The sequence below is a fragment of the Agelaius phoeniceus genome, chromosome 15 (genome assembly GCF_051311805.1).
Source record: "Agelaius phoeniceus isolate bAgePho1 chromosome 15, bAgePho1.hap1, whole genome shotgun sequence".
Classification (NCBI taxonomy): Eukaryota; Metazoa; Chordata; class Aves; order Passeriformes; family Icteridae; genus Agelaius; species Agelaius phoeniceus.
The window spans coordinates 3,962,345-3,986,690 of NC_135279.1; the positions used below are offsets into that span (position 1 = coordinate 3,962,345).

Sequence of the window (24,346 nt, forward strand, 5' to 3'; positions counted from 1 at the left end):
ATGGGTGAGGCACAGAATTGCACAAAATACAGGGTTTTCTTACTCAAGAGTAAAATAGAGCAGTTTTCTATCTTAAACTGTATTCTTTGTTATTACAAAAAATAAAAAGAAATTCTCAGGAAAAAAAAAGGTGCTTGAATCTCTGGAATAGGTGGGAGATGTGTCATCTTTCACAAGCCTGTTTGTAATGACAGTTTCTTGAACTGCATGGTTAATACTTTATTCTCTTGGTCACATCACTTGCTAGGTGCAAGCTGCTTGTTATGAATGCTGCTTTTATGAGGGGGGCTTGAGGGAGGAGAAACCTGCTGGACTTCCTGCCCTTGTGTGCTGATTGCACCCTTTGGTCTGTCCACTTCTTCTACATAAAGCACAAGAGCTTAAAGAGATCTTTTATTTAGATTTCTTTTTTTGTGTTGCCTTTTAAGGGGAAAGATACCCTACTCTGGTACAAACACTGTAAGAAGTGCCAAGTGAAGCTTCAGTGTGAGAAGAAATGAGTTGTTTCATTACAGAAACAAATTCCCTAAAATTGCAAGAGAGGATGCATGACTTAAATGTGTGAACACAGTTAATGCATACAAAGATGAGGTCCTGCTTAGAATCAGCATCTCTGGCTTTGCTGCTTCATGTCTCCTGTCTTTCTCCTGCCAGCAGCACTTAGATAAATGGCTAGTAGAACTATTTTCTGAGTGTTACTATTTAATTTTAAACTGTAGCTATTTTTAATCAAGTGCAATTTGATGACATGGACTTGGTCTTTATTTCTTAAAATAATCACTTGTTACATCTTCTCATTCTCTTGGATAAAATGCAGTGTGTGCTGCAGTTGGTAGGACACAGGAGGAGGTAGAGAGTGTGCCATGCTCAAAATCCAGCACAGCCTTTTTTATTTTCTGACTCAGGACTGAAGATTCCTCTACTGCTCCCTAAATGTTGTAGGTTTTTCCTAAGCAGCTTTCTCAGCATATGGATACTTTCAGGTAGCTTTTCTATATAAAACTGATGTCTCTTTTTTGGAAACCCACATTGCTATTTTTTTTTTTTTTTTGAAAAGGAGCCACTAGCAGCATTTTTGAAAGGAGGTGCTTAAAATTTTTGATTCTGAATACCAGCCTCATGACAGCATTGCAGCTTGTCTTAGTGATTTATAAAGAGCCTCTGAATCATGTGGCAGAACTAGAATCAAAAGTCCATTTTATTCGTTCAGACAATACTTCAAATCTCTGTAAAGAACACAATTTCTTGGATTATTTATACTTAAAGTACCCAATCTGTTATGCATTTAAAAATTGAAGAAACAGCTGTTGATGGCAGTACCCCAGTAATGAATAAATTGTTTTGTTGGCATTATTTTCACTGAGATGTGCAGATGTTGATAACAGGATTTCTGATCTCTGTTTATAGTTGTTCTGAGCAATGACTGAGTAAATGCCAATTTCCATATGTGCAAGTATGTTTAAATGTGTGCTTTCTCAGTTTTGAACTAATTTTCTGGCATTTTCTGGAGGACAGATATATAAAAGTATATATTTTAAAAATCTTGCCTTGAGATGTATGATTTAGACATTGACAGTTTATGAAATGTGTGTGTAAATTGCAGTGTAACCAGTCTGGTGGTTGGTTAACCTGAGAATTAGACACACTGAAAATAAAGGTGCCAGTTGTTTCTGTAGTACTCCTGCCATCTCAAAAGCAGGCTTTCAGAGGTATGTCCTGTTCTGTTGGCACTTGCATGTAGTGGCCAGATATTTGTCTGAACAAACTGAAATGAGGACAGTCAAGGATTAAGCTGAAGTGCAGTGACTAACTCAGAGTGCACTGATCCCTCTGAGGCAGGAGAGCTGTCTGTTGGGATGGCTCATGACTTGCTGCTTCCCAGCAAGTTGCTTTGCAAATCATGGACCCTTTACCCTCACAGGATGTGGGAAAATGGAAAAACAGGGCCCCCTAAATTAATTTCCTGGTAGAATCCAAGCAATTGTGCTCCTACTTTCTGGCACTCCAAGAGTTGGTGTGGCCTTATTAAGAAATGTTATGAACTCTTTGATGTGCAAAGTTCTCACTTTTAGACTCAATGTGCAGGAAACTGTGAGTGATAATATGAAATGGACACAAGGGATCTGTAATCATGCAAATGAGCACTAAAGTGCTTCATAAAGAGGATGAGTTGTGACTTTGATCATGTTCCAGAAGCCTCCATGGTGTGCAGTCAATAAACCTCAGACACCTGAGTTGGCAAAGAGGTAATTCTGGTGAGAGAAGCTGGGAACACCTTGGTGGTGCATAAATGGAGAGAGATTGCTGCAAGGCAGCCTGTGAGCTGCTGCTCACTGAACAGTGAGCCCTGCACAGCCAGAGGTTTTCACTGAGCTGAATTAACAGGTTGTAAATGAGGTCATGAACTGGTTAATGCACCAGTGTTCTTGTCTAGCAGTGCTCAACTTTGCTTTTCTGCTTGGGATGATTTTCACAGTTTATTTTCTTCAGTGGAGCCTAAATCTGCACCATCTTGCATGAGAGGCAGTAGAAGTTCTCTGCTTCCTTGTGCTCCTGAATAGGAGCTGAGTGGGGATCTGTGTATTTTTAAGGTTGGCAGAATGTGTCTGCTGTAATGCTCCTTACAGCTGGAGGCATAAAGGTGCAAGTATCTTTCTTGGTGTTGTGGCACTACAGCACTCTGACTATTCAGGAAAGATCATTCTGTCTTTTCTTTATCTTTTTTTGTTTATTGTTTTTAATGTGTTTTAGAACCATTCCTTTACTGGGGCAGGAATTGGGCTTCCCTGAGCCTGCTGCTTGCTTTATACAGAAATGTGCATGGTGAGTCAAAAGGGCCAATGCACCAAGTCCCAAGAGCAAAAATAGCACAGCCCAAATCAAAGGAGGGGAGTGCTCACTGCTGACACAGAGCTCAAAAGCTGCATTTGGGTGGAAGTGAGGGTTAGTTATTGTTAACCCCTGCTCAGAGGTTACCCAGTGAGATGATTGTTTCTCAGACTCTAAGTCCTTGTGTGTAGGGACTCTCTCCAAAGGGATAAATGTTCTCAGCATCGTGTTTTCTTCTGGCAGAGGAGGTGCAAATGAAAACAGAATGTAATGATTTAGATGAGAAAGCTACTCTGAGAAATTTCATTTCCTGGTCTTTTTTTTTTTTTTAAGTGGAATCTTATTTACATCGTACACTAATTAATTCATTTGTCTGTATGAGAACAAAGGAAATAGAATATTATTGAAAGTATCTCTGAATTTGAGCTTGTCTTCCTTTTCATCTGCAATTGGATGGGTTGGTAAAGAATTATTTGGCTTTTTTTTTTTGGCAGAAGCTTTGTTGATAAAAATGAGGTTGGTACCACTTTGGGAATAGAGCCTCTGCAGCAAAAATGCAAATATTGCAGTATGAAGTGTGCTGAAATCTCCCTCTTACCGAGTCACAAGAGGAAATTGTAAATAAGATTGAATGGGAAGTACTTTAAATGTCTGTTGCTCTCCCCCTCTTCAAAGTCTAACAATTAAACCAAATGGCTGCTTCAAAGTGAACATTTACATTCCAGCCCAAACTCCTGAGCAGTGGAGTTTGGAAGCTTCTGCAGTAACCTTGGCTGTCTCGTGCTGCTTCCCTGCACAGATCTGAGCATCTGTGCACTGTGGAAGCCTGCTGGTTAGAAGGCACTGGGACAGCACTTGCTTCATCTTTTAATTTAGCCTTTTTATTTTTTTTTTTGCACTTCTTCATTATATCCAGAAAGTTCCTAAGTATTTTGATTAAATTTGTGATCATGTAGAGAAGAATGAACTTTAGTGATATCTAAAATCCTTGCATCTTTGTATCACATCTTTGTTACTGCCCTCTAAAACGTGTTACTTTTACAGAAATGATCTGCCATTGCTCAGGTACATCATCACATGGCCAAGGAGCAGACTTTCTTGTGATAGAATAAGGTAAAAATGATAGAGCTTAAATACAGATACAGTAAACAGGCATTCTAAAACTATTTATAGAGTAATAGAGGAATAAAAGACTGCATAATAAACTCCATTTAGTTCTCCACCTGAAGGTGAGTCACAGGCTAGAGTGAGAAGGAGAGGTTTAGAGAGATTTGACTCGTGCTGGAATGATAGGAGGTTGTGGGCTGTTCCTCAGGGAGAATTGTCCCTCCCAAAGGAATCCAGGGATGAATGTAGCAGAGGTGAGATGTAGGAATGGCTGCAGATGGTTTGAGAGCCCTGCAGCTGGCTCCTGAGGCTGTGCTGTGGTGCAAGGTGGTGAAATGTCCTCATGGAGACTGCTGAGGAGTTCCTGCTCTTGTCATTTGTGTGTTTGGTAGAAGGAAAGTGGTGAACAGGAATTCCAGCAAATGCAGGTGTTTGTGAAGAAAACTGATGGTGTAGAACATCTGATGTGCTGTAAGAAGAAGGAAGTTATTCTGTATAAAAGAGTTGCTAGAAGGAGACTGATGGAGTGTGGTGTTTCAGGCCCCTTTAAAAATGCTCAAAATAAAAATGATTCTCTTCTCCAGGCTGAACAGCCCCAGCTCTCCCAGCCTGTCCTCACAGGAGAGGTGCTCCAGCCCTCTGGTCAAAGTGAAATTGTACAGAATTAGTGACTTGTATGACACTTGATTTTTAATAAAAGATACTACCAATTATTTCAGCTTTTTAAAAAGCACATCCTGAGACAAATGTGCAACTTGTCACATCTGCTTCATGAAGGTGATTGAAAAATTATCTTTAATGTTAAATACATAAATGATATACTGGTATTTTAAAAAGGTAAGCAAATAGGCTTTGTCTGTCATTGATCCTATCATCTGTCTTATCTGAATTGATCTCTCTGTTTGCCATACTGTGGGTCTGTTATCTTTTCTAGGAGCATCTTGCAAGATTTTGAAGACCAAACTGTTGGTAGAATTTTACAGAGGTGACTTATTGAACGTGGCAGATACTGAGCAGCCTTGAAATACTTCTTCATAAATACTGACTCTGAAATATCTTTTTCAAATACTGGAACATGCTGCGTTCCCCAGCTGTTTCATAATACCTGGTTGTGCCATTGCTTATGACTGCTTAATCTAGACTTGCATTATTAAATATATTTCAAAAGCTCAAAATATAAATTAGCTAAAAAGACTGTGCCTGATGTTGCTGAATAAATGTATGAAACTTTAAATGTGACATGACTGGTGTGGCTGTGAGGGTCAGGATCTGTTCTTCTCTAGCATTTTTTTCTCAGCTTCAGGGGAGTTGTTGGCTGTTGCTGGGTTGTTTTCCTAAATGGATTTCAGTGCCAGGCACTTGAGCTGACCTTCAGAAGGAGCACAAGTGCACTGCAGTGATGGAGAGAGAGCTGGGAAATAAATACTTGTAAGGGCACCATGAGTGGGTTTGTGACCTGCAGCCTGTCTGGAAAGGAGGAGTTTGGGCATGCACCACCCACTTATGGAGTGGACTTCAAAGTGCTGCTTTATGTGGGTCTCTGAGTGAGATCCTTCTGAAAATAAGGGTCAGGGTTCTGCGTGTTGGAGAGGCTGCAGAGCAGCCAGGCTGTGGTCTTAAAGAGTAAAGCTGGATTGGGTCATTTTCAGCAGCCTCACTAAATGCTAATGAGAAGTGCAGGAACTGCTGGGATAAAAAGCTACAAATTCCAGGCTGTGGCAGGTCTTGTCCTTGATTTATGCAACCTTGATGGCTGGAGTGGGCTTCAATATGACTAATGTGGAGTAAAGCCTCTGTGTCCCCATCTTAAATTGTGAACATGCTAAATGTTATTTTAATTCAGTATTAGATAGCATTTTTTTTTAAATATCAGCTTCTGCTTTTTGTTACAGGTTACATCTTAAGTGTTGTGCTCCTAACTTTGCCAAGGCAACACCTGGTTCAGCTTTACCTGTACTTTTTGACTGCACTGCTGCTTTATGCTGGGCACCAAATTTCCAGGTAAGGATAAATGGATTAATTTTTTTAGCTTGGTCTGGACATTAGAAAAATAACAGTTATTCTGTTAATATTTTCTAGAAATGATTTTGTGGAGGCCTTTTTTCTATGTCAGACACCTAAATATATCTTGCTGTTCTTTGTCTTTGGAAAAGTTTACAGAATTAAATATGCAGTCAAGTAGTTCTTTGAAGTCACTAAAAAACGCCAGGAATTTTGAGCTGGGGAGTGTAATCCCCACCAACCTAAGGAGAGAAAGCACTTACCACAAGACTAAATGTGGCCTCTGATGCAGTAATCTGAGTTACTCAGTGGCTCAGCTGAAATGCTTTCAGCACTGGGGTGTTTCACACAGCAGACAGGATGTTACTTTTAGTTTCCTGGCACCTCAGGAGAGAGAGCAAATAGAGATCTGGAATCCAGTAAAAGCAAAGTAGTAGTGGAATTTATTCTTAAAATGTATTACACAAATTTGAATTTACAGTGGATGCAGGTGTTTTGGATCTGACACTCAGAGCAGGAGTCTGGAGAACTCTGAGTCAAACAAGGCAGAATCAACCATCTTTGTTTGGCCCCAGCTAAATGTGTTGAAAGCCAGGGTTAACTTTCCCACTGACAAAATGTTTAATTGGAACCAAAGACACTGCCAGCACATTAAAGGCTTTGCATGGGAAGTTTTGAAAATATGGATTTGAACCTGACTTATTTTGGTGCCTGCTGATGGGAAACATTTAAAAATGTGCTTTCAATTGATTTAATGGAAGTGATAGTTTTGTTATTTCCACATCAAAATTGTTGTTCCAGAGCATTTGCTGGAATGTTTTTCTTGGTATGTTGCAGTTCAGGGGAGTGTTAGTGAAGGTTTTGTGCTGATTTGACATGTTGCTGTTGTGGCTGTCAGAGCTGCAGTTGGTGATTTCCTGGGAAGGATGAGTGTACAAGAGAGGAGTTATAGCCTGATGGTTGGAAGGAAAAAAAGGTTTATTTGTCATCCTCAGGGGAGTTCTGATTTGTTATAGATGGGGTTTGTGGGTGTTTCTTAGAGGGTTAAAAGCTTATTTATTAGAAAAAGCAACCTAAACATTATTTAAGTGTTGAAGTAATAAATCTAGTAACAAATGCCCATCAGACAGAGGGCTTTGGTGCAGAACATTTACAGCTGGAGGTGTTTATGCCACTCCAGGTCTTTAAATTTTTTAGAAGAAAGGGAGATGTTATGCATTTGGTAGATACATTAAGGGATAGCACTGTGTTTGCTTCTAATATCTTGTTTGTATTTCTGTGTAATAGGAATTCTGACTTCTGCTGCTTTGTGAGGTTTGAGACTTAATAGGCTTTATTGTAACATATTTAGTAAATACTGCTTGGACTGTTCTGTGTGTTCCTACTAAGCTTTCTCTATTTGGTGCTCCTGGAGCGAGTTAATAAAGACTTTAATTAAATCTTGCATCAACTAGCACCAAAAATATATTTAATTAAAAGATGTCATGGATTCAAATAGTCCAGCAGTATTCCCAAGGTATTTTGCAAGGCAAATGTAGCTGCTGACACTTCTGAGTGAGTTTACCCATTCCCTAGGCTGGTTTGGTGCAAGGGGCTCTCAGCTGAAGCCTTTGTACAGTCAGGGAATCATATGTGGGGAGTGACACTTGAATTAACCCTACAAAAGAAGTTTTGAATCCCTTTAGTTTTCATACTGAAAATAGTAAAATGTGACAGACATATCTGTTGGCAGAGCCATTCCTCTTATTGCCAAAGCTATCCAGTTCCAACTTATGTTTCTGTTTAGCAGCCTGATCATTACAAGACATACAGTAGTCACATGTGCAAACTGTTTTTCAGTGTTTTTTGTTAGTAATTCTGCTCAGAGCTGAAAACTTCCAGGGACTTGCTTGCATGCACTACCAGTTGGGATGCTATTTAAGACCAATGAAGAGGTCTTATATTGAGGCCAGTTTGGTTAGTGCAAATTATAGAACAAGACCAGAATCATCTGGCACTTATGACTCTGCAGTGTCCTGGAAATTCTGAGCTGTTGAAAGACTTCAGCTTTCAGTGCTTTTTTTCCACCCCAGAAATAGCTTGCACTTCATCTGCAAGTCTGGGAATAAGATCATCTGAATTTTATAGTTAAGCTCTGACTTCAGACTTCCAGGTTTATGTGACCTTGACAAGTTATTTAATTTTTAAATGTTTTGTTTCCTTACCTGCTGAGCTGAGAATTACCTTAATGTGTAAAGATGGTTTAGGTAATATTTGTGAATGCTTGGAGCACCCCAGAAGATGCTACATTTGTATGTAGCATGCTAACCTGGCAATTTGGGTGGAAATAACATACCATCTGTTTCTGGAAAGAAGAGAAGTCAGCTTTAAAAACCCAAAATCCAATTTAATGAAATCTCTTTGCCTTAGGTTTCTTGCAGCAGTCTCCTATTTCGGGAGAAATAAGTTTAATAAGTGAGAGGCACAGTAATAGGAACAGCTTGAGCTGGGTGCCTCCAGCCAGGGACCCAGAGCACACAAATCCTTGGGCCTTTGTACCCTTCCAGACAAGGCACCCATCCTGCATCCACCCCTCATGTGCTTTGCAAACACCCCTTGGGCCAGTGGTGGGTTTTGGTCTGGGATCTTCTTTTTCCATGTTGGATTCTTTCTGTCTCCAGTTGGGTGTTGGCTGCTTTTATCTGGCTGGGTTGCAGCTCCTGCTGAGTTATGGCCCCCTTATCTTCCAGTTCACACTGCTCTCAGGGCCTCCCTTCATGTAACTGAGCAGAAGTTTAAGATAAATTTGACTTTTCTAGGTGGGAGCTTGGAGCTGGTGAGAGTTTGGAGCTTGTGGCCTAAAACTCCAGCAGCTTTATCTACTTTTGCTAAGCAAAGCCACTCAGACAAAAGAATACAGCTAAAAGAACACAACTGATGTACAACAGTCCTGCTTTTCTTATTAAGCATTCCTCCTCACGTGCCAGAAGGAGCTCAGAGTCTTTAAATACAACCCTTAGTCTCACATACAGCATTATTACAAGCAACAGGCACAATATAAGCAGAGTGAACAAGGTTACCACTGGATGGAGCATCTTAATATGGATTACATTGCTCTTGATGCCAACCCAAAAAAGGTTTTCCACCATCAGTGGATGCCTCCTTCTTCACTTTTCCCTCCATTGTGCCTCCTTCTTCACTTTTTCCAAGACATGATGCATCTCTTCTGCATTGAATGGTGACTAGAATTTTTGTCTATCATTTTGGCCACGTTCCAGCAGTTGATACAGGTCATCAGGTTTTAGTGGCTTCCTCACCAGTACAGGATTCTCCTGATGGGGATAGGTAGTAAATTTTAGCTTAAGTTTAATTGGACTGTAACCATTGATTGGATATAATAGGAGCTGAATAATTAAAATTGCATCCTACAGTGTTTCTACAGTTAGAAGTAATTGAGTGATTATTTGTCCCTATAGTGATATTATTTACAAACATAAGATTACAAAGAGTTCTTAGACAAACACATCCTTTTCCATCATAGGCAAGTACAGTTTCAGGGCTTTCTTTGGAATGTATTTCAAGTGACAGACATTTTGTTCAGTGTCAGAACAAATGAATTGAGCTTTGATGGTTTTACTTTCACAAATAAATCCCTGTTGTTCTCCAACAACACACACATCAACATTGACACTCTGCCATTTGATACAGTTTTGTTGGGCCCATTCTCAGCTCTGGTGGGTAGAGAGCAGTTCCATCATGATTCAATCCTAATACAGGGATTGGGTCTGTGGTGTTAGAATTAATGGGGTGCATTAGAATTAATGGGGTGCATATTGCTGAGACAAAAGCTGTGCCATTATTACTCTGGAGCTATATGGGAAATTGGCTGCATACCACCATCGTTGGAATTCTCACTCAAAATCAGTTGCGTTTTATCAATTTTTTTTAAATTTCACTGTATAAGATACACCCTTCCCCTTCTCATATGGTTGTGGCTGCCATAGATTTTACCTACAGTTATGCTTGGATGCAGCTAAGAGCTAGTGCTGATTTCAGAAATGATGAAATTTCTGAAATTGAAATTTTTCCTCCTTACCTGTGGAGGGCTGGTGGCTGAGCTCATTGTGCTGGGCAGTGAGGCAGTGGTTGGATCATGAGCTGTACTGGATTCACAACAAAAAATGAGAGCTGCTTCTTTGGGTTTTACAGAGCTTTAGGGGCTGGGTTACCCAGCCCTTAACAATCTGTGTGAATTAGCTGCTCTTTAGTCCTGTTAACTTTATACCACACTGAATTGTGCATTGATTATGTACTTAGCCATGCAGCTGTGCTCATCTGGGTTAACAGCACCAGGAGTGGTGAGTGAGCTGTCCCACTCCATCTCTTCAGAGTATCAGTTCTTCATAGTGCCATCATTCATTAGCTGGCTGGTTACTCACCCCTGTTTGACATGAGCCTGGTGTATCCAATTTTCTTTCCCTGAAGCACCAATGCATTTGTCCAGGGCTTTTATCCTCTAAGCGGAGTCGTAAATAAGTGAGTCTTAATTGATTGAGAGTTCCATGTAGTGGCCAAATTTCCTGGGGCCCCCACCAGCTGTCCTAGTAATATATGGCCATTCCTCCTGGCACGAGGCCACTGTGTGCTCTTTAGATAATTGAGCTGTACCATAAATCTTTTCTCAATTTTGCAATACCTTGGCCAAGGGCATCCCCTTTTCTACGCTGAGTTTGTTCCCTGTTACCAGAAAGAATAAAGGAAAAGCAGCAAAAAAGATTGTCAGGGAGAGCCTCCTGTGGAGTCACGAGGTTCAGAGAAGAGTGTAGGTGCAGCTGGATCCAGTCTTGGTGTCAGATTTGGCCAACAGTCTGTATCTGAAGAATTAGATTTCCTGTTGCTATGAGGGACTTGAACTCTATTCTTACATGTGGAATTGAATCCCCTTTCTGTGTGCACATTACTGTCTGATGAGGCTGGCAGCTGCAGTAGAGGGGGGACTCAAACACACCCCAATTCTAAGAGGCACTCAAACCCACTGCAGGACCTTCTCCAAATCTGCCTGGAGAGTTTCAACACTCACCCTTCAATGCCTCCTGCTCCAGAGGTACCTGGTGAACTCACCCAGTGCCAGCACTTGGGTATTGGGAGACAAGAAGTTGTGCAAATGGTTTCCTGCAGCAGTGTCCAATTCCAAGAAAAATTAGTGTAATAATGGAGTGGCACAGCAGTAGGAACAGCTTGAGCTGGGTGCCTGCACCCAGGGACCCAGAACACAAAAATCACTGAGCCTTTGTACCCTCACAGTCAATGCACCCATCCTGCATCCACTCTTGGTGTGCTTTGCAGACACCCCTTGGTCCCGTGGTGGGTTTTGCTCTGGGGCCTTCTTGCTCCCTGTTGGATTCTTTCTCTGTCTCCAGGTGGGTGTTGGCTGCTGGTATTTGGCTGGGTTGCAGCTCCTGCTGTGACCCAGAGCTCACACTGCTCCCAAGGCCTCCCTTCATGTAACTGAGCAGGAGTTCAAGATAAGTTCAGCTTTCCTAGGTGGAGTTTGCAGCTTGTGGCTGAGGACTCCAGCAGCTTCAGCTACTCATGCTAAGGAGAACTACTCAGACAAAAGAATGCAGTTTGAAAGAATGCCGTGAACTAAATTAATTTACCATAGTCCTGTTGCTCCTGACAAGGAAGGTGGATGCTGGTTTTATTTCATATGTAGTAGCACAAATGTCTTACTTAAAAGAATCACATTTCTTTTACCCATTTCCAGCAAAAAGCAGCTTGGGAAAAATAACTGATGCAGAATAGAAGTGATAAGATTAAACACACTGTTCATGCTAAAACTGGAGTTCACATAATTATCTTATTTCATGTTTTGCAGTTTTATTATGGTTGTATCCCAGGTGTGTTGAGCCTCACAGAGCTTAAAATGAGAAGGGTGGGAGCAAGAGACTGAATTGTTTCTTCTGGACAAACTTCAAATACCCTTAATTTTAAGATTGTCTGTAGACATTAGAAACCTATGAGAGTGTGTTTGATGTTGACAGTGCAGATTAATCACCCAAAGTAAATGTCAGCAATATGAGTCAGTTAGGTCAGATAACCACTGTACCTTATGTCAGTCAATTATAAAGTATATTTTTAGTAATGGAGGACCTTTCTGTACTTCAGTAACAAAGAAATGATCACATGTGAAAAATGATCAGCTTTGGAGCAATTTAGTCCTGACTGTCCATGGGTACCTGTTAACAGGCCAGCAGTTGGATTAAATGAGGCTGGGAATGCATCTGCAGAATGAATCTGATCTCAGCTTTATTCTTAAATCCTAATTTTCCAAAGTAATGTAGTTTCAGTCATTTCATTAACTAGTAAATAATGATTTTAGCCTTCTTGTTTTCTTACACTGCTGCAGTAAAGTGAACAATCCTCAAATGTAAAAGCTGGAGATTAATACAGTTTTAATTGATCAAAATTGAGTGTAGGCACTTGCTTTTTTCAGCATCTTGTATGGCACTGCAGCTGTTTGAGGCATCTTCTGATTGGTGTCTGTGCCAAAAGATCCTTGTGTTTGTACTGGTAATAGGAGAATCATTGCTTTCACTTTCCTCATTCAGCCATCAGCTAAAAATACTGTTTAAAAAATTTAGGAGATCTTAAAACATTGCTTCTCCAAACTGGTGGGCCTAAAACTCAGTTATAATTGAGAGTTACTTAGAGAATTCAGCCAAGTGCAGACCTCTGTGCAGATGACTGAATCAGACAACAGCAAGAAATGCAGCTTGAGGAAATTTGGGTCATCTCCAAGCACGTTCTGGTGTTGGAGAAGCAACTGTAAGTGCAGCTTTGTTCGTGTCTCTTGGCTAAGTTGTGTGAGGTCATCTTGCTGCACTGGGTATCCTGGATGATTTTATAACCTGTTTCCTAACAAATATAGAAGAAACTTGATGTCTTCACTGCTTTCCTTCCAGCAGTTTAGAAATAGCCAGTGTTTCCAGCCAAAATTTGAGGATGGAGCATGATTTTGCTAACACAAAAAGCCGTCTCCAGCATCTTGAAAGGGCTGTTATTTTTTTTCTCTCTTCTGTAACTGATGGATTATCCTGTTTGTGTTGCTGATGCTTTCAGAAAGTGCTTTCTGCTGGTCCATATGATATGGTCCAAAATAATAACTCCTTTGCCCAAAGGATTACAACTGTTTGCATTTGGGAAGGTGGAAAAAAACCCACTTGTGCTTAGCTATACCTGGAGAACAGAGGGAAGATTTCTGTCTAGAATTGTCATTTTAGGTGCCTTTTCAGTCCTCATGTGCTTTTAATTGTAGGTTGCAGTCTAAAGAACTCATTTCAACATACCTCACATATACTATGACACTTGAAAAGCTGCTCTGAGTAGGCAGTGTTGTCAGCTATGAAGAACAGGCTTTGAAGTGTTTGTTTTAGTACTTTGAGATTTATATCTTGAATTCCAGAGATTTTTTTTGCAAGTGAAAATGTGAATACCTCTGCTTGGGGTAGCAAGTTAATCCTAGGAGCAAGGTATATTCCCACATTTCTGGGGAGAAGAGAATGTTCCCAGTAGCACTAAACTGCATCTATTTCTGCACTAAAATAAAAAGAGCAGTTCTTGTATTGGCTGTGTGGTTTCCAGTCCTGTTTTGCTGTGCTTTGTCTGCATCTGCTCTCAGCAAGTGTGGCTGGCCTCAGTGATAAAAATAAACACAGAATAACTGAATTGCCCCTGGAGCAAACAGACTCTGCGAGCTCCACACGGGGTCAGACCAAGTGTGTGTGTCTGGCATTATTCCTGGGATGTGATGCAGGTAGATGTGAGTCCTGGACAGGATCAGCCAGGAACAAACTCAGGGTTTTGTGCTGCTGATGCCAGAGCTGGTGGTGCCCTGACGAGGGTGGAGCTGCAGCTGCCCTGGAGAGGAGCAGGAAAAGGTCACAGGGCTGGATGTGGAAGGTCAGGAGTATTGCCTGCTGTCTGAGGGCAGGGGGTTAAGGAGCCACCCCAGAGTTCCTGCTGTGCTGGTCCAGGATCAGCTTCTGAGGATGTGAAATGCCTGCTCTTTGTTTGAGGTTCATATTTGAGTCCTGTTCATGTGTTAACCTACTCAAGGGCAGAGCCCGTGGATAACCACCAATGGAAAACTGCCCAGAGTCCTCAGGTTCTTACCTTGCCCTTTGGTTGCCAGAGCCCCCCCTCCCAGCCCACCTGTTCTGAGGAGAATTCTGAGAGATTTTCAAGCTCTCTTACAGTGTCTATCCATAGTGTTTTATCAGTTTGTGGGTATCTGGTAGGATGAACTAAACTTTCAAATTGTGTTGGACAAAAGGGTGATGTGGCAACTCTGTTCCTGACTCTACTCCATGCCTATTGCTTTTCCTTCATACTTATCTTTTAATTGAATGTAAAGAACTTCTTAAGTGCAAAATACTGTAAGTATTGAATTGGAAGATCTCTCTGTCAAGCTCTCAATTTTTTTTTTCACACTTTGCTGGTGGGAAAAGAAATTATTGTTAGGAAGAAAAACACTTAATAAGGATACTTAAAAATGGAATGGTGCCTAAGAGGCTTTGTCAATAAGCAGTTTTGAGGCCACGCTCTGAAGAACAGCTTAGATGTCCCAAAGGATTTTTACAGCTCTGCCAGTGAGTCTAATTACAGATAATTCTGCTCTCCCTTAAGTCATGCCTCAGTTGGATCCTTCCATCAGCTTGGCTGCTGGAGCAGCAGTGTTAATATTGCTTTTTGCAGTTTAGTTAATTGGCTGTGATGTGCACTGAAGTTACATATATGTGGAATGAATAAATTGCTTCTTGTCTGAATCAGATGGATCATAATAGTTTGTGGGTTTGTGTTTTTAGGGATTACGTGAGGAGCGAACTGGAATCAGGCTATGAAGGACCAATGTACTTGGAGCCTCTCTCCATGAACCGTTTCATGACTGCTTTAGTAGGTAAGTGCTTCAAATAACTGACAGGAGAGAGCTCTGATTCTCTGCATTGGAACACATGCATGTTGTACCTCTTTGTTTCAAATCTCTTTTATTACTTAACTTGTGATTCTTATTAATATGCAAGAGGCATGGGAGGACAGCTGTATCCTGCCTGGCTTTTTCTATGCCACTGATTTACCAATCCCTCATACTTGCAGCTCTAAAATACTTTCCAGGTCTGTTTATTATGCTGTGCCTCTGTTATTCTCAGACTATGCAGTCTGATTCACAACAACTGCAGTGTCTATAATAACCTTTATGTGGAAAGTACTGTAGAAATTTCAATAGTTATGTGCATTTGTAGTGTTTTTGTCAGTTCAGGTGTTGCACACATAAATTCTTCATTGGCTTTATAGCTAAACAATGTCATTCTCTTACAAAATCTGATTAAATACATTGGGTGTGAGCATGGGACTACAGGCTAGTGGTTTTCTTACAGAGTCCTGAGGATATTTCTAAGTAAAGAGTTAAGGAATAACAAGTCAAACATATTTAAATTGTTTGATTAATGGCAGAGGTGACTTCCCTACCTAAAAATCCCAAATAAGTAATGAAGAATTGGATTTCCCAGAGTCTTTCCTTACCCTTTGAACTTTGACTGGAAGAGAATAAATTCACTGTTAAGGTTCCTATACCAAACCATATGTTCTCCTGAGAGGATACTGGAATACACATACACATAAACACACACACCATGTGTATTTTAAAATGAAGCCTGAGACAAGCTTGCAAGAAAAAATCTTCCTTAATTCCTTTCACTAAGATCTATGGTTTCCATCAGATTATTGACAGATTTAGTCAGCCATGTACTACTGTTGGCAAAACTCAGCTGCTTTCTGTTTACTTGCAGCTGCTACTGGCAGATAAAAATGGGTTTACCACTTTACAGTATGTTAGGTCTGACAGAATTTACCCATCTCCCGTTTGCCTGCATCCTTACTTTCAAATGTGGCATTTGGCTTTGATTTTAATATTTTTAATAGAAGTAATGCAGGTAATTTTCGAGGAAAGATTATTTAGATATAATTTCCTCTCTCTTCTGAATGTCTAGGTATAGTTTCCTGTCTTGTCAAATGATGCCAAAGTAAAGCCAAAGCTTCTGGCGTGTCTTTTATGAGAAATGTTTGTAATTAGTCCTGTGAATCTCTCCCAGGTGCAGTGCAGGGTTCCATGGTAAAGCAGAATCCCTCAGAAAGCATCCTGCAGGCCTGGGCAGGGAGAGATCAGGAGGCATTGTGTCATTCAGTAACACTTCAAAACTAAACCAAGAGTCAAACCCAGCATGCTACATCTGGGTTTTAATAGGCACTAAAATGAGAAAAACATAATGGTTTTATTCAATACAGTTTTGGGTTGTAGTGGGTATCAGACTAAAGTGTCCCCTTACTGTAATTGTATTTCAGAAATAGGTGTTTGTGACTGTACTAGCATATGTGTATGTGTTAACATATTTAATATCCCCATTCTTAATTTTCCTTATTCTTTCAAAGCCAACTTGAAAATTTAATTTTGTCTTGATGACAAGCAGTCATCTTTGGGGAAGACTTGTGAAAGTGGTCTGTGAGGCTTGACAGTGTTTTGTATAAATATGAAATGTTTTCATTTCTTGTATACAAGATTTATTGTATACAAGGTTATTTATTCAGTGGAGTTTCAGGAATGCCCAGCACTGAGTGGTGCCATCTTCACAGCAAAATGAATGTACAGGTGCTTTGCTCCATCTTTTTCTCACACATTTTGACAGGGTGTTGTGCTGCAGCCCTGCTGGCAGGCACCAAAGCAGGTGCATGAGGGAATGGAATAATGGTGCTGCTGGTACAGCTCTGGTTCCTGAAGTTCTGGTCAGAATTAAGGGAATGATGTACAGCATCAGTTGGTTCACAAAAGTAACCTTTGTTTATGCTTTTATTCATTAATACTTTCTGAATGGGATCTCACAGTCATTTCTTCCCCTGCATTTAACTCAGTCTGATGACTATTGTCTAGGGATAATAATGTGTTCTTAAGTGCTGGATGGGACAAATAAATCTCTTTGGAGATTGCCCCTTGGATGAGTGAGCCACTTTGGAGCACATCAGCTGTGAGCTTCTCAAAGCTGCTGCGTGGTTTTGCAAGTGATGCTACCATGAAGACTTGCTTTTTCTTATGGCACAGTAATGGGGTTTTATATTAACTTTAGGATACCTTGTTTTTGAGTAAGTCACTGATGTAGCCAGGGAGTTTAACATCAGCTTTCTAAAATTGTGAATGAAACAAAGATGCTTCTCTACTCCAAGTGGCTGTACCATGTCAGCTTTCTTGTTGAACATTTTCCATTAGCTTATGCACTGAGAGGCTCTGGCTCCCTGTCAGCAATGTTTAATATATCTGTGGAGGTTTGGGGAAGGGAAAAGAATGGGCAGGAAGTTCACACAGTGGATTTCTTCCTCACTGCCTCATTCCCCAGCAGAGGACCCTGGCTGGTGTCTTCCAGGGCTGTTCCAGCTGTTGGGTTCATTAGCTGTGTCTGTCAGTTTTCAGGCCACAGCGTTTCAGTTCTCAGGGTGCAAACATTCACCTGGGTTTGATAGCCATAGCAGATACCTCGAGTGTTCAAATGTGTGATTTGATGTGAGGTTATTTTCTCTGGCTGATCCTGCTGTGTGATGTTGATGACTGATGCTGTGCAGCCCCACCTGCAGATAAAGTGTGATTTACTGCAGAGAGATTGTCCTGAACTAAGGTGCTGCTACCTCAGTTAAAATGGGAAGTACCATCACTCAAAGCTCCATTGGAGACATTCATGCCTTTGCTGCAGGGGTTGAGAATTGACAAGGTGCACACTTCAGGGAGGAGATTGGAGCCTCCAGAGAAAGTGCTCCATGTATTTCCTTTGAGGTGTGTACAATTCTCCTTCCCATGACAAGTAACTTTGGACAAGTGCTTAAATTAAAAGGGTGGGAGGGCCAGAGCTGAGCAGGGATGAGCAGCACACTCCACACATGGCTGTTGGGGGAAAGCAGCTTCTGCTGTTTACTGAGACTGAACTCGGGCTCTAATTTGTGATCTGAGAGCTCCAGAGAGAGCGCTGGATTGTTTAATGTGGTGCTGTTGCAGTATTTGATTTCAGATGACAACACTTTTATTAAATGCTGAAGAGCACATTGGATGCTGCTGTTTGTGTCCCTTTGTGTGTGAGGCTGAGTTGCCGTAGTTACCGTGAGTCGCAGAAATCCTCACAAGCTGCCTGCCAGGCTCCTGAATATGACAGCACAGCAGTGAGCTGCTGGTGTCTGAAATAGGCTTGTAGCAACGTGTGTGTGGGCAGAGAACAACAAAGCAGAGGGAGAATGCTTCAGAGCTGGAGTCTGCTGAACATTTAAAGAGATGAGTAGAGTAACTTTCTGGGAGGCTCAGAAGACCCAGTATGCTGATAGTGTCGTGCTGAGAGCAAGGGTGCTTGTTCTGCAGAGACATCTGCTAATTCAGAAATACATCTATCAAATTGACAGTAGGAATTTAACTTGAAAGGGGACAGTGTGAAGGAGGGAGAACTTTGTATGCTTAAGTGGTAGAGATTAGAGATTGCTTTCAGCTCAGTTGCAGTTATTTTGAAAGCAGAAGTCCTTCCCTAGGTAGGGGAGCTTGGCAGAATGAAAGCACAACCCCACTGCTGTTTCTCCTCTGGCAGCTTCCCTCCCCAGCCCATCCAGAAGGGCTTACAAGGTCAGTGAGCTTATGTGAGCACATGGAGCTCATGCTGACCTAGAGATGTTACTGGCCTTGGTCAGGTTCCTCTCTTTTCCTAATGCCAGCTTCTGGTTTCAGGGAAAGTTACAAAATGTAAACATGAGTAGTTCCAAACCAGGGCATTAGCACTTGAAATTAGTACCACATTTTGTGGCATTTGGATATAAATTAACATAGATGATGAAGAAGGGTCTGTTTTCAAATAATATGTCATAAATTTCAAATTTTTCATAAATTTCTTCCTTACTGCAAAATGATGAGTGAGGATTGTTCTTATCCAGGCAATGTGCATTTTACCCCATTCAGTTTCCTCTGGGATCGAGGGTACAACTTCAGTGTCTCTGATGGGAGCAGTTGTACTGAAATGGTCCTAGTGCTTTAGAAATACCACCCTCCAAATCTGTGGGTGTGTGGGGGAGATGTGCTCATGCTTGTGTCCCCACCAGCTATCAAAGAGAATTTAGTTGTTAATTATCTGTCACTTGCAAGCTTCAGTGATCATTCTGAGCAACTGCCTCAGGGCATTATGAAATTATTGAAGTCTCAGCTGCTGACCTGGCTGTTCTCCTGTTGCTGTTCTTGGTCAGTAATTCCTCTTGACAGTGTAAATATTGTTGCTCTAAATGCCATTTGGGACCTCTGATTGCTTTTTTGTGTAGGTCAGGATGAAATAGTGTAGCTGGGCTTCAGAAAAGCTGCTGTGTGTACAGATACTGATGGGATTTCAGCTGAGCTCGGGGTGGTGAGGAAAAAGAGGGCTGGCTTGTTGAGTTATCCTCTGTATGATTTATTCCTGGGGCTTTATTAATCTGATTCTGCATGTGTTTTGGCTTTACAGCTGGCTAATCTGGGAAGTGAAAGCATTTTGGAAAGGGTAACTTTAGTGACCCAGCAAAAGACACGGAGAGGAGCCTGGTTTCGTAACAGAGATGTCCTAGTTAGAACCATCATAATATGCTGGATGTTGATAACGGTGTTCTGGAAAGATAACGTATTAAAAATACGCTTTTTCCTGAAGGGGATAATCAGCTTGGTTCTGAACTGCTGTGTCGCGTTTCCAGGGCAGCTGGTGGTGTGCACGCTCTGCTCCTGCGTCATGAAGACCAAGCAGATCTGGCTCTTCTCCGCGCACATGCTCCCTCTGCTGGCTCGGCTCTGCCTCGTCCCGCTCGAGACCATCGTCATCATCAACAAATTCGCCATGATTTTCACCGGCTTGGAAGTTCTCTACTTCCTGGCATCGAATCTTCTGGTGCCCTATAACCTGGCGAAGTCTGCCTACAGAGAGCTTGTCCAGGTAGGATGGTGGATGCAACCGTTCTGTGTTCTGAGCCTTTTATGCAGGAAAAAAGTAAAAAAAAAACACAAACCACTTCAGCTGTCTTCTGTGCACCTGTGTTTGTGTGCTAACTCATCCTTTCTTAGCCACTGAATAAGCTCCTATCCATAGCATCTTCTTTCTTTAATTTATGATAGCTTTGGATGGGTGAGCAGTTAAGACACGAGCTGAATTATGCTGCTGGCCAGCTGAGCATGGCCACTTTGCTTGGACTTTGCTTCTTCCTTCCCAAATCCGGGCTAAAAGACAAGATTGTGTCACACTGGAATTTATTTACAGCCTTAGTAGGTGAGGAAGGTAATCCCTGGGCATTCATTGTAGTAGCTGTTCATTTCAAGAAACACTTTCTGTATGAAAAGTGTTTGTAATTATAGAAGTGGTAAATTGTAAGTGACACTGATGCTGATTTTGACTCTAATAATCTCTGATTTGAAAAGTCTGTGGTGTTTTCTTTAGAGCAGACACATTACTGAGACCTCGACAAGAAGACTGATCTGACGTGTCCATTTTCTTAATGCTTTGACATCTGATAAATGTTTAGTTCAAAGGACACTTTCTCAGTGGTACAGAAACATCACATTTCCTGTATTTTTATATATAAAATATGTGTGTGTGTGTGTGTGTGTATATATATCCCTCTGTATATTTCAGTAGAAAAAGATTGATGCTTGCTTGGCTTTTGACTGAGCCACTGTTTCAGCTTTTATCACTGCCTGGATTTTTTTTCAAACCAAGGCACTCAGGGTTTTTTGCCTTCTGCTCTTCAGTCAGAAGCAGTCTGAAAACTAACTTGTTAAGTTCTTTCAAAACCTTCTTTAAAGCTCTTGTTTGCTGTCATATCTGTCATACACAAACGAAAACTTGGCAGCAGGAGGTGTGTGCTGTGCCAAGGTCTCAGCCTGTCATGTTGATCATTGGTGTCTGGTTATTTATTTTGTATGTAGTTGGTCTTTAGAGCAGGATTATCCTTCTGTATTTGTACAGCACCTAGCATTGGTCTGACCTCATCCATGGAATCACAGATTTGTTTAGGTTGGAAAAGAACTCTGAGCTCATCAAGTCCAACCACTCAAACATGTCCCTTAGTGCCACATTTATATATCTTTTAAATCCATCCAGAGATGATGACTCCACCACTGCCCTGGACAGCCTCTTCCAATGCCTGACCACCTTCAAAGTGAAGAAATTTTTCCTGATATCCAATCAAATCCTCCCCTGGCTTGTAGATCTGCTGATTTAAAAATTAATTTGGGAGCTGACTGGCAAAGCTTCAGTATCCTGTTTTCCAGTGAGAACAGAAATACCATGCTTACTGTGCATGAGTGGCAACATTTGGGGTAAAACAGTTGCATGTCTGCACAGCTCAAAGCCTTGCAAAAGGTTGGAACCAGCACTTCACTTCCATTTTCCATGTACATGAATGGATGCACAGTTTGGTTCCCTGAGTCAAATTCAGATTAGATGTTGATTTGGGACCTGTATCTATTTTTTATTAGAAACATTTAAAACACTTTAAAATCTTACAAATGTTTTAATTGCAAATACATTCCAGGTTGATGGGGGAAAATAGTTGCTTTTTGCTGGTTTTTTGTTTGTGTGTCAGAATTGAGTTCTAAATATTGCTGTTACCCAAGTCTCCTCCTCTCTAGAATTGCTTGTGTCCCTCCTGCTCCGTCCCAGTATTTCAAGTCTTTCCATGCCAGGCTGTGTTACAGTAATCCTGAGGAAGAATTCCTTGTATCCCTGGCCTTTGGACACTGATCATACTCTGTCTCCTGCCTTCTTATGCAGTGGGCATAAAGTGTTTTTCCCTTAGGAATACAGAAAAAATGGCAGAAAATTTGTAATGTGGCACTGGGTTTATAAGAATGTTGGATGGTGCTTTTCTTAATACATGTAATAGAGTTGCAGTGAATAGTTAGGAGTGGTTTTCACATTGTACTGGCAAAACCTGGGATTTTTGTTTTTTAAGAACTTGCTGCTCTTCACTTGTGTTCCTGAAACAGCAGAAATAAACATCAGCTCATGGTGTGTTCATGTACCTGGTTGTAACTGCTACAAATCAAGCTTGGATGTTTATTCCAGAGAAGGATATTGCCATTCCAACTGGAATATTTTTGTGCTTGTATTTCCATTGCTGTAACTCTGAGCAATTGTTGGTTTTCAGTGCTGTCCTGGTGTTTGTGAGATTACACACAAGTCCAGCTATTTTAGGCTGGATTTGATTGTGGGTTTGATATCAGTATCAAAACTTAGTGAGTATTGGGATGTTAAACACCAGGAGCATTTCCTGAAAGCCCTAACAGGTGAACAAGGGCAGCTTTTTGTGTTTGTGTGTATGTTAGGCTGTGCCCAGGGGTATAATTTAAAAGCAAGCCCAGAACCTTGGCTGCCTGTTTGCAGCAGAAGATGCCAGAAATGTCTCAGGGTTATGAATCTGCATTATGAGCGTAGCGTGACCCTTTTCCAGTGTGGTGGAGCACTGTGCCAGGAGCTGCACAGGATTGCTTGCCTTGCTCCCAGGCCAGGGGAGTCTCCTGAGGGCAGGTGCAATTCCTTGACAAGTCTGTGAGCAAAGCAGGAGCTTGGCACTGTGTCCCTGCCAGCAGCATTGCTTGTCCATCAGCCCCAGTGCTGCCGCAGGTCCCGTGAGTGTCATAGCCCTCATGCTTGTCAGCTTCTTTAGCATTTCCAAACATTTCCTTGCCATGATGGATTCTATGGCATTGTGGGAAGCAGGTGATGAAGAATTAATAGTTATGAGCAGTTTCCTTTTGACCTAAGTCCAGCTAGATGAAGTTCCAGCATCTTGGAAATGATTGCAACTTAGTCTTTGCAATGCAAAGGAAGTACTTTGAGCTTCAGTCTTCCAATATAAGTCTTAAGCATGAATTTCAAAACACTTGGTGGATTAGGTATGTGATCCTTTTGAGATACTTCAGCATAAAATGTGGGAGGGTTTAAGTTTTTCCTTAAAAACAGGTCAGCAAAATAGATTTACTACTTTTTTAATGGTATGACTCATTTCAGTGTCTAATGTCTGCAGTGACTCGGCAGTAGCTACAGAGAAAACAGCATTCCTGTGACTTAAACTGGGCAAGAGGATCTGAGGGGCTGGCATGACCCAGAGCCACTTGTCCTCATCCCTCCAGCTGTGAGTGGGCTGCAGGGAGCAGGCCCAAGCCAGGTGTTTGTAGGAAGGGACATTGAGCTGGTCTGAGGGTTGGCTGCTGGAGTCGGGTACTTCTGCCTCCTGCCAGACAGACTGGAAATGTCACTGCTGAACCTGAGCTCTGCCTTTGTCACAAACTGTGCTTTGATGTACCTCCTCTCTTCCTGTGGGATGGCTGATGTCATGTGGATCATCCTTGCCTTCCTTGTGACTCTATTGTTGACTTCCCTTTGTTATCAAATCCCAGGTGCTATGACTCAATAACAAATTGTCTTTTTGTGTCTTGCCAGGTGGTGGAGGTGTATGGGCTCCTGGCACTGGGAATGTCTCTGTGGAACCAGCTGGTAGTCCCAGTGCTTTTCATGGTCTTCTGGCTCGTCTTATTTGCTCTTCAGATCTATTCCTATTTCAGTACACGGGACCAGCCTGCCTCCAGAGAGAGGCTCCTCTTCCTCTTCTTGACCAGGTAATTCAGGAGCCTGCAGATAGTTGGTTTTCTGTTTGAACTGTCTTCTGAAATGAGTATCTGTGCTCTTTTAGAGATGAGATGTGGATATTGGCTTTATTGTATTTGGATACCCAACAAGTATTTGTCCTTACTGCAGTGACCATGCATATAAACCCTGTTAAGCTTGTCCTGCAAAGGCATGGATCCCATTCAGGGCAGACATTAATAGAACTGTGGGAGAGCTCCCAAATAAAGCAAAGGATTCCTTTGAGGAAGGAGTAGCCATAATTAAAGCTTTGGTCCAGAAGTTGTTTTCAGTATATAAATAGGTTTTAAGTCCGAGATATTTCAGCTGAAGTTCAGTCCATCTGATATCTTATTCATGATGATGTTGCTTTCTGAGCTTTACATCTCTTGCTTTCATCATTCCAGTGTGGGACACATTCTTGTGTTCATCCAAGCAGCCAAAGCACCCAACTCCCAAAGCAACTTTTGAGCCCAGGTTAATGTGGCAGAGGTGTAAAGATCAGAAAGATACTGGATTTGTAAAAGCTTTCTAAAGACATAAAAAGGTTTTATAGGCCATAAAGTTTTATAAAGTTTAAAGGTTGTAATATAAAGGATAGAGATCTGTGTTGGTGCTGTCACTGAAAGGCTGCATTTGAGGGATTCTCCTGGGTGGAACCTGTGTGCCTTTTTCAGCTTTTGTACATGCAGAGGGAGCAGGAATGCAGGGCAGAGAGG

The 24,346-nt window shown here is 41.5% G+C and overlaps 1 protein-coding gene across 3 annotated transcripts in view; it reads left to right on the forward strand.

Moving 5' to 3' along the window:
- Positions 1-24,346, forward strand: part of RNF145 (ring finger protein 145) — a 44,744-nt gene that overhangs the window by 12,311 nt on the left and 8,087 nt on the right. For all 3 annotated transcript variants that reach the window (XM_054642937.2, XM_054642938.2, XM_054642939.2), the window contains exons 3-6: positions 5,829-5,937; positions 14,784-14,875; positions 19,705-19,940; positions 23,445-23,620. In XM_054642937.2, coding sequence (XP_054498912.2) covers positions 5,829-5,937; positions 14,784-14,875; positions 19,705-19,940; positions 23,445-23,620 — 613 coding nt within the window. The remainder of the gene's footprint in view (positions 1-5,828; positions 5,938-14,783; positions 14,876-19,704; positions 19,941-23,444; positions 23,621-24,346) is intronic.